At 54.4% G+C, this 10,697-nt stretch overlaps 1 protein-coding gene across 1 annotated transcript; it reads left to right on the top strand.

Moving 5' to 3' along the window:
• Positions 1-3,974: 3,974 nt before the first annotated feature.
• Positions 3,975-10,129, top strand: CTRC (chymotrypsin C; the record flags this gene model as incomplete). Its single annotated transcript, XM_082675606.1, has 8 exons — positions 3,975-4,014; positions 5,277-5,368; positions 5,465-5,562; positions 6,445-6,570; positions 7,447-7,583; positions 8,391-8,536; positions 9,392-9,544; positions 10,078-10,129. 8 exons carry the CDS (start codon positions 3,975-3,977, stop codon positions 10,090-10,092), a joined length of 807 nt encoding a protein of 268 aa, XP_082531732.1. The 3' UTR covers positions 10,093-10,129.
• Between the last annotated feature and the right edge of the window lie 568 nt (positions 10,130-10,697).

The following is a 10,697-nucleotide window of genomic DNA, read 5'->3' as shown; positions in this document are numbered from 1 at the left end:
CCTCAGAATGTGAGGGACACAGGCCAGCGGTCCCACGCCAGGCCCTCCACCATCAGATCCAGCTGAGAGGAGCCCCAGCCTCGGCCCACACAAGACCTCCCACTCCCAGCCCAGGCAGAGGGCACGGGAGGAATAAGGAGGCCTGGAGTGATTCAGGGACCAGGAATGGGAAGGGGAGACGGCTCCTCAAACCCTGCCCATGTCCTGTGCTCTCAGTAAGCCCCCCGCCAAGTCCCGGTCCCCATCACCAAACCCCAAACCCCTCACTCAGCCCCCAAACCCTCTCTCAACACCCAGTACTTTCATCTGACTTTGAGGAGAAACACTGCCAGGCCCCAGGCCCGCCTCCTTAGTGGGTCCCACCCAAGATGTAACACTTGCCCCCCGAAAGTCCTGTCCCGGCAACTAAAAATTATGGGCCCCGGTCAGTGGCACCTGCACTGTTTCTCAGGCTCTCACCAACAGCCTCCCCGTTTGACTCCCAACCTTGGCATTGCTTCTCCTGGCATTCCCTTCCCCTGAGCCCAGCCTCTGCCAAGTCACCCATGGTTATTTTTCCAGCACAGTCTGGCCCTGAATGGCTGGGGGACATTAAGTGCCCAGATCCTGGGAGGCCCCGCTCCAGGCCCTGGAATACACGAGCTTCAGCGGGATAAGGATGGGGGTGTCTGGCATCGTCACAGTCTCAAGTCCTCATGTTCGTTTTGGACATGGAATCTGCAGAGAAGCCACCCTTTCCCACCTGCCCCCTATCAAGCTCCCACCCAGAACTCACGTCTTCTCATTTGGGGCTCCCAGCTCTTGGCCCAGAACACTCCAAGGAACACTTATCACCCAGCCAGGCAGGGAGGTCCAGCAGTGCTGAACAGGGTCTTATCCTCTCTGTGGCCCCAGCCCTAGCACAGCGCCTACGCACCGGAGCTGCTCAGTGAGGCTGGGAAGAATGAAGGAATGAAGGGCTTCTGTGTACCTGGTAAGTCAGTGCCTCACAGTGTGGGCAGGCAAGAGTCACAGCTTTAAGTTAACCCAACACCAAGCCCCCTGCCCTCCAATCACAGCAATCCACTCCCCCAGGGCGCCCTTCTGCAGTTATTCCCAAGTCCCCCTGGGGCTGCTTCTTCAATCTTGGTGGCCAGAAAATCAGGTCAGCCAGCCGAGTGTCACCACCATAACTTTAGGCATTTGGAGCCCCTGGAGGGATGGCGTCCTCTGGCCGATGGCTCCCTGCACCAGGGCCAGGTCAGGAGGGGCTGGCACTAGCCGTGCGCACACCCAGAGGCAGCTCCCACCTCTGCCCCAGTTGCTCCCAGTGACAGCACAGTTTTCTCCCTGGCTGCCCTAAAGGCATCTCCAGGGTCCAGAACAGGCACTCATCGTGATCCAAAGAACATTCCCCAATGTCTCTCTCAGCCATTCAGTTGTGCAGAACCTGACATGCGGAGGGGCCACAGCCAGGACCAAATCGTCCATCAGTACGGTGGGCGCAGTGCCTGGAGCCCACAATAACTTTAAGGCCCACAGAAATGTTTTAGTTTCTCTTAAAATTGGCAGGAAAAAAATGAATAGAATCCGAACTGGATTATACTAGTCTTTATACCCACGCAGTCATAAAACATAAAATTCTTAATATTTTTTGGTGGAGGAAGGGACCCACAAAGGCAAAAGGGCCCAGTGACAGTCCAGATTCAAGCTCTCTCATGAGAACCAGACGACCAACAACAATAATAATAACAGCCAACATTTACATAGTGCTTGCCCTATGCCAGGCACTCCTCACAATAACCCTATGAGGCTGGTACCACTTTTTAATCTCCATTCTATAGATGAGGATGTGGAAGCACAGAGAGGTTGAGTCACTAACGCAAGGTCACACAGCTAGGAAGTACTGGCTCTAGGTTTTCCGTCCTTTGGGAATATGGTCCAACACTAGGCAAAGCACTCAACATCCCATCTTCAGCCTCTGAAAAAGACTAAGGTGACGTCAGTTTTCTCCAAGCACAATTGCTGATGCTGTCTTACATAAAGGACCTCAACTGGTAAACGTCTCAAAACAATGAAGTTCCCCTAAAGCTGATGCTGTCTGCACCTTCCAGAGCAGCCAGCAACCTCCCTCTCCAAAAAGGTCAGTTTCTCTGTGAACATTCCAAAAGAAAAAAAATGAACAACTTTTTATCTGGTACCTTACTACCTATGTGCCTGTGCACTTGTGGCTATTTCTATATCAGAGTACATTTTGAACGTGTGGCTCGGGGCTCTGAGAATGACTGTGTTTATAACAGACTGCTTTCTATGTATGACACTGGTGTGTGTGTGTCTGTCTGTCTGCCTGTCCCTGTATGCTTGTATATCCATGGGCTTGTACACGTGACTGAGATGGGCGCCTAGACCTTGCTGTCTCTCTGTGTGTGTAAATCAGCAAACTCCCATCCACAGAAGCCCAGCTAATCATTTTCCCAAGTTGTTCAAGAGAAACTGAGGCCGCAGAAGTTGCCCAAGGTCCAGGGTCCAGCAAGTCACTGACTGCGACAGAAACCAGGAGTCTTGTCTCCTGCCCCCAGAACCGTGGCAACCCCCAATACCTCCCTAGCTCACCCTGTCTCTCTTTACGATGTCAGTCCCCAGCCCAGGGTGACCCTTTGCAGAGTTTGGTGACCAACAGCTCTGGGTCTGAGGTGTGGTGGGCAGTAGTCACTGACCAGCCTCTAGAAGGCAACAGAATGTTCTCGCAGCGAGTCTGAGATCCCCCAGACACCCCAGTTCTGAGGCCTGAGGCCATCACCCCTACACACACTCCCTCACACTCCCTCTCTGCTGTTGCTTTTTCAGTCAAAACTTTATTGATTTTTAATATGAGCGAAGTAACACACACTTGTCTTTAAAAAGGATTTAAGCTGTAAAAACGTGTGAGTTAAGAGTCCTCCTCTACCCCCAGCTCACCACCACGACCGGCAGGGTGTGTAGCGTTCTGAATTTCTTTATTAGGAAATAATTCCTAATGGGACCAGTGGGCCCAGCTCAGAAAACAACTTCCTAGGAGCACGAGAATGAGTCAAAAGAGGACAAAGGGGAGGAGTCGGGCCTCAGGACAAGTGGGTTAAACCAGATGGTCCGAGAGCCAGGCTGAGCCCAAACTGCTGGGGCTCTGGCTGGAACTTCTGGGCACACATCACAAATCCAGATCTGCACTCGACCTTGACATCCAAGTCATGGAATTTTAGGACTGAAAGGAGCCTGAGAGTCCATCTGGTCCTACCTGCCCATTTTAGAGACGGGGAGACTGAAGACCTTGCTGGGAGACACCTGAGCTGGCTCCAGGTAGGAACTTAGCCCACGCCTCAGCCTCCATCCAAAGCCTGGGGAGGAGGTGCTGGAGAGCAGGGGGTACCCCAAGACCAGACAGTATTAGTTGAATAAGGGAGAAAGAAAAGGACAGGAAGCAACCAAAGAGCTATAAAGACAGAGAAGGAAGCGGTGCGTCACGGGAGTTTGCGGCCCCAGACTGACGTTAGAAGCGCTGACTTCAAATCTTGGGTCTGTTGTTGCCCAGCTGTGTGACCCCGGATTGCCCCCGACCCTCTGAGTCTCAGCTTCGTGAAGTTTAATGAGCGAACAAGAGTGTCTACCGCGTGGTGTTGGGAGAATTAAGTGACTGCAAGAGGTATTGGGCACGGCACCCGGCACAATAAATGACAACTAAGAAAAATGAGTCAGGCCAAGCAGCGTGGCAGGGCCCCCCAAACCTGTAAACGTCAGATTTGCTCTGTCTCAGGATATTTGGGAAACTCCTGCCTCCACGCCAGCTCCATCTCCTGCGCAAATTAAACAGTAACCAGCCAAGGTCAGGGAAAGGGCCTTGACAGAACAGGTTCCTCCCAAGGGGTGGCTCAGCCTTGACGAGGTGGGCCCACCCTCCTCCTGCCTATAAGTGGGGACCTGGTCGCCGCGACGGCCACTCGATCCCGGGCACTCACGACATGCTGGGCGTCAGCGTCTTCACAGTGCTCCTGGCCTACGGTAAGCTGTGGCTTGGGGACCAGCGGCAGCCAGCGGGCTGTGAGCTTGGGCTGGCCTCCCGGGGACAAGGCTGGGGTCGGGGACCCTCTGCTCTCCAGGGCTTCAGGAAAGGAGCTTTGGGGTCCCACGTGGGTTCAGCTACTACTGACCAGCTGTGTGTCGGATGAGCCACTTGCCTGCTTGGCGACTCTGCTTCCATAGCTGCAAAATAGGGTTCATGTTCCTCACCCCAGGGTGAGGATGAGCCATGAGGTATGGAAAGCACCAGGGGCGCAGAAGGCGCCTCACCCCGGGTGACCCCGGGGGGCCTCAAGGCCTACCTTTCCCAGCATCAGCATCTCTCATTTGGGGATTCTTTGCTCCCCCCGCCATGCTGGTGACCTCCCAGATTGGGAATCCAGGAACTTGGCTCGAATGTCCCTCTCTCTTGGCGGGACCTGGACAAGCCACTTCCCCTCTCTAAAGCTCACTGGCTCTTCTGGCAAGTGAGAGCACTTGATTAAGAGTCCTCCAGCTAATAACAACAGTGATGATAACAATAGCTGCTCCTGTGTACCCCATGTTTGCTCTGTGTCGAGCACTGTGCTAAGCCCTTGACGATCAGGAGCCAATTTGATCCTACAACAACCTTGAGAGGCAGGGTCTGTTAATATGCCCATTTTACAGATGAGGACCCCGAGGCTCAGTGATGCTCCATATCTTGGTATCTAAGATCACATGGCTGGTTAGTGGTAGAGCCAGAATTTGAGTCTGGGTCTTCCTCACTGCACAGCACTCGCTCTTGACTGTGCCACACAGCTCCCCAGCTATGACAGTCTGGAATTTTGTAGATTCAGTGCTCACACACCCACACTGTGCTGTGGCCTGAAAAGGGACAGCAGGGTAAGGTTGAAGGACACAGGTGTACCTGGGCACTCACACACAAGCCAGCCACTTTGGGCTTCCTTCAATGATTCGACATTCACTCTATACCAGGTCTTTTGCTCAATTCTTTACCTGCGTCATCTAATTTTTCTTAGTTGTCATTTATTTATGTCATGTTTTTTAAATTCTCAGGACGAACTTACCAGGTTAGCGCTAGTCTTCCCGTTTCACAGAAAGGGAAGTTGAGGCCCAGCAAACTCGATGGCTTCCCCAAAGCCATGCAGGAAAAGTCAAACCCATGTCTGCCCAGCCCCCAAATGTGCGCTCTTTCCACCTGCCCCTTCCCCAAAGCGATGCCAGCCTGGCTCACCTGTGCTCTTCCTCTCCTGTATCCCCAGCCTCCAGCTGCGGGGTCCCCATCTTCCGGCCCAACCTATCAGCCCGGGTGGTGGGCGGAGACAACGCCGTTCCCCACAGCTGGCCCTGGCAGGTAAGCGCACTGCAGCAGGTGGGGAAGGCGAGGTGGAGGTGGGTGGGGAGCAGGTCCCTGGGGGCTGACACGTGGTCCTTCCCCATCCTCCCCCAGATCTCGCTCCAGTACCTCAAGAATGGCGTGTGGAGGCACACCTGCGGTGGCACCTTGATCACCCCCAGTCACGTCCTCACAGCTGCCCACTGCATCAGGTGAACGGGATGCTGCCCAGACACCCCACCCTCGCCCGGGGTCAGGAGCCTGATAAGCTGCTTTTCTTGAGCACACACTCCAGACACTGGGCTGAATAAGCTACTCCCATCCAGTAACTCAGTTGTTAATTTATTCATTCCACAAGTATTTACTGTGCGCCTACTGTACGCCAGGGAACACGGCAGTGAGGACACAGTCTGTGCTCTCAGGGAGCTTATATTCTAGTGGAAGACAGAGTGACAGACCATTCAACAAGTAAATATATAACAAAGCAAGTGGCAATGAAGAAAAATAAAGCAGAAAGAGAATAAAAAGTATGAGGAGTTCTATTTTAAATGACATGGCCGGGGGAAGATCTCTCTTGAAAGGAGTTGTTTGAGCAAAGACCTGAAGGAAATAAGGGAAGACGTCATTGGTCTGGGGGTAAGGTGTTCCAGGTGGAGGGAACAGCTGATGCAAAGGCCCGGAGGAGGGAGCCCACTTGGTAGGTTTGAGAAATAAAGTGGAAGCCGGTGTGGCGGGGCATTTTGTGTGAGAGGAGAGGAAGAGGCGGTTAGAGAGGAATGCAGGAGAGAGAATGCAGGCCAGCAGCATGTGGACTAGCTCATCTTCACAGCAGCCCTGGCAGGTGAGTTCCAAGATTATCTCCACCTTCCAGGTGAGAGAACTGAAGCCGAGCCTACCCACCTAGCAGTCAAAGTGGACTTGACTCCAAGACCAGGGTCCTTATCCTGTGCCCTGGGAAGGGTCAATGGGATGAACACTCCCTTCCCCCGAACAAGTCCCACGGTGGCCCCAAAGCTGGGTCACTAAAGACCCAACGTCCCCCTCTACCCCACCGGCCAGTGGGGACCCTGACCCGGTCCCCTTGCTCTGTCCAGCAATACCCTGACTTACCGCGTGGCCCTGGGGAAGAACAACCTGGAGGTGGAGAATGAGGAAGGCTCCGTGTTCATGGGCGTGGACACCATCTTTGTCCACGAGAAGTGGAACTCCTTCCTAATTCGGTGAGTGCCCAGCTGGCCATCCCACAGCCCCCTAGGAGCAGCTCAGAAGAAGGAGGCGTCCCTGAGATGCGGCCGGAGCCTGTCCCTGGACCCCATCCTTAGCCTGAACAGCCAACAGATGATGACTTTACACAAAATGGCAAAATGCTAAGTGGAGGTGGACACCCCTCCAATACCCATCACTGGCCAAGGGTCTCTGGAAAGTACACAGGGAATAAGGATCCTGAGGCTCCCCCAGTATATTACCTGAAGTCTCTCAGCCCGAGGATGAGCCAGCACTCACCTTTACTGATGCATGCTCGCATTGTAATAAGCAGCTTACATGCCATCTCTTATTTAATCCTCACAACAGCCCTAGACAAGGAACCGAGGATCAGAGAGGTTAAGGAATGTGTCCCAGGTCACACAGCCCAGTACATGGCAGAACTAGAAATCAAACCAGGCTCTCTCTAGGGTTGTCCATTTTCATTCTGGCGACACGAAAACATTAAAAATTGCATCCGCAAGTGTTTTTATCGTTATAATTTCCAATTTGCTTAGCTGAATTTCAGTTGATACATAACCTTGCAGTGGTTCAGAAGGCTTCTGCTCTTGTCTCCCCTCTGTTAAGCCTTTCATGATGTGAAGACACAAGGTGGCGCGGGGTGGGGGGGAAGGGGAAGAAGCTACACCTACAGGAGCGGGTGATGGGGTTAGAAGGCAGATCATTGGTCCTCCGGCATCTCTGTCTGCCAGTAAGAAGCTGGAGGTCCAGGATATTTATGGAGGACCCCTGCTCACCCTTGGCCCAACTCCCAACTCACAGCCTGGGCCTCTTAGCATTGGCTTGGGGGAGCAGGCCCTCCTGCCATTCACCACCTCCACTTTGGATTCCAGCAATGACATTGCCCTTATCAAACTGGCGGAGCCCGTGGAACTGAGTGACACCATCCAGCCAGCCTGCCTGCCAGAGGAGGGTTCCTTGCTGCCTCAGGACTACCCCTGCTACGTCACTGGCTGGGGCCGTCTCTGGAGTGAGTATAGCCCCTGGCCAAACACGAGTGTCTTATTGGAGGAAGCAGCTCCCGTGATAAGCACACCACCCACATTTGCCCACCACTTTCCTTTTTGCCTTAACATCTTCACATCTTTTTTAATTTTGTAATAATGGTTAATATTTATTAAGCATATACCATGTGGCAGACACTCTAACAAGTGCATATAAAGGGTGTTATAAGGATTAAATGGACTAGAATTTGTCAAGGGCTTAGAACAGGGCTAGGCACATACTAAGTGTCATGTCAGTGACTAGTAAATAAATGAAACTAACCATCTCGGGGCGGGGATTAGATCTTATGACCTTATGTTATACCACACGCCCAAGTAAATTCCAACTGAATTAAAAGGTTAAATGCAAATAAATGAAACTACAGAATACTTAGATGAAAATGCAGATCCTCTACAATTTGGAAAGTTTGGGGGTGAGAAAGACCTTTCAGTGTGTGACACCAAAGGCAGAGAACTACAGGGAAACCACTGGCAATTAAAACCCCAGAACCCAAATTAAAGATAACTCAGTGGTTATTTCTTAAGGGTTTTCTATGGGTTGGTTCTGCCTTCCCTGCCCTTAGAGGGGTCTCTAACCCAAACAGTTCAGGACCATTGGCTCAGAGTCTCGCCTCTCAATTAAGGGCCTGTGTGTGGGTCCCTCAAAGTCTCTCCAGAACTCGCCCGGTCATGGCCCAGCCCCATCCAGCCCTCTGTTCCCTGAAGGCCTGGGCCTGGGCTGGCGCTGAGGCTGCCTGGGCTGACCGCCCGGTCACCACCCATTCTCTCTCCAGCCAACGGCCCCATCGCTGACGAGCTGCAGCAGGGGCTGCAGCCCGTGGTGGATCACGCCACGTGCTCCCAGAAAGACTGGTGGGGCAACAGTGTGAAGAACACCATGGTCTGCGCCGGGGGTGACGGTGTCATCTCAGCCTGCAACGTAAGTGTCGAGGCGCTGCCCCACGTCCCTACTGCAGGTGGCCAGATGGAAGGGGGCAGTGAGGCGGGCAAAGGAGTGAGAAGTGGGGAGACGCCACCCCCTCTCCCTGGGGGGAGACTGAGCCCTGGCTGGGCCTAAGAGGCTCAGGAGAAACTTGCCACTGTCCCCCTTCCCCTCCGCCACCAGCACTGTGGCCAGAGCATGAAAGTTGAATGTGAGTCTGAGTCCGAGTCCCAGCCCCCCACTTCATAGCTGTGTAACCTTGGGCAGGCTGTTTGATTTAGCTGAACCTCAGTTTTCCCATGCATAAAATGGAGCGGTAGTAAGCACAGGGCTGCTATGAGGACTAAGTGAGTCTAACACAGGTAGAAGAGACTTCGGTGAAGTCCGGGCACACGTTCCTTCATACCATCAGCTCCGTTGGTCCAGGGAGACAGAAGACTCAGGGAGTCTGACACAGAACGAAGAAACATCTAGGACAATCGGGGACTGTCCCGTTTTCAAACACATGAGCCTCTCCCCACTTGCATTTTCTTCCCTTTTCTCGGGTCTCCTACACGGCTCCCAGCATGCTCATCCCTCTGGGCAGCTCAGAGTCTTAGGCGCGGTGACCTGAACAGCTAGGGAAACCAAGGCACAGAGAGGGTTCTCAACACCTCAAGATCACACAGCAAAGCAAGACCTAGTCTGACACCCCAGGGCCCCCCAGAATAAGGCCAAGTTACCCACAAACCACATTTTCTCTGCCTCCCTCACTATGGACACGCTGAGGCCAAAACAGGGGCTACCCATATGCCCCGCCCTGACCTTCCTGCTTCCCGAGCCTCCCTCTGACGCCCGCCCCGTCTGGCACAGGGGGACTCGGGCGGCCCACTGAACTGCCAGGCCAAGGACGGCTCTTGGGAGGTGCGGGGCATCGTCAGCTTCGGCTCCGGGCTGAGCTGCAACACCCTCAAGAAGCCCACGGTCTTCACCCGCGTGTCCGCCTACAACAACTGGATCAACGAGGTGGGTGCGCCTCCCCTGCCCCCTCCTCCCCACCCGCCCCTCACCCTCCCTCGCCCTTCCTTCACTGACTCCCCTACTCACTCTTTCACTCACTCCATTTACTCACTCACTCCTTCCAGAAGTTTTGATCGCGTGCTTATTGCAGGCAGCCTTGAGTCAGGGGCAGTGAAGCAAACGGCCATTCACTTCCCCACCCTTTCATCCATCAGCAAATACTTCTGTCCCAAGCCCAGGCTCCCCACCAGTGCCCCCAAATGTGAAGCGTGGCCCCACATTTGGGGGCAGCATGGATGGCCGTCTATATTTTGAGGGTGCGGGGACAGAGAGTCACCCTGGGCTGGGGGCTTCCACCCTGGGAGCAGGAGGTATCCTGAGCTCACCTGCACAGTGGTCGGAAGTGCCCGAGAGGGCCACACCCCTCGGGCAGAGGCAAGCCTGTCTTGTCAAGGCCCGGGGCTGCCGGCCATGTTCCTACCCTCCCGGCAGAGCCTCACACCCCGCAGAGTCCCTCACTCTGTTCTCTGCTTCTCCAGAAACTGCAGCTGTGATTCATCCCTGGGAGCCAAGGCCGCAAATCCCGGCAACCACAATAAACCTCCTTTCCCCTCAAGCGACCTGTGTTCTTGATTTGCGCGTCCCCTGCGGGTTCCCGGGCTCTCTAGGGGCTGCCCGTTTCCATACCAGGGGTGCAATGAGAGATCCCCCTCAGCCAGCCTGGTTAGGCCTTGGAAGGAGCTGCTGGGGATGCTGGTGGAGGGGGCACCCCCAGGAAGCCACCTGGTGCCTGAGGGAATATGAGTTAAGGACACACCAGACACCTGCCCCATCCCCGCACATCTCATAAGCCGTGAACCACCGGGCCCTGATCAGACCGCAATGGCTTCCACACATAGTCACAGCAGGTCAGAGGTGGGAAAGCTTGCACTGCACTAGACAGGCAGGGCAGCTCAGGCCCAGAGAAGGAAAGAGCTGGGCCAGATCACAGGAGCAGACGTCCAGTCATGCACAGGCAAGAGGCTCAGGGCAGGGCCCTCTGGTCCTGAGGCCGACTAGAGGGCGAGGGGTCCAGAAAAGAGAGGGACCCAGTGTCCAGTGAGGTACATCCAAGCGGGACCCCCGACCCCTGACCATAGGGTCTCTGGTCCAGGGCGCT

This window comes from Grampus griseus (assembly GCF_964374135.1).
Source record: "Grampus griseus genome assembly, chromosome: 1".
NCBI classification, from domain to species: Eukaryota; Metazoa; Chordata; class Mammalia; order Artiodactyla; family Delphinidae; genus Grampus; species Grampus griseus.
The sequence above is the reverse complement of the archived record's forward strand: the minus strand, read 5'-3'. Positions and strand labels throughout refer to the sequence as shown.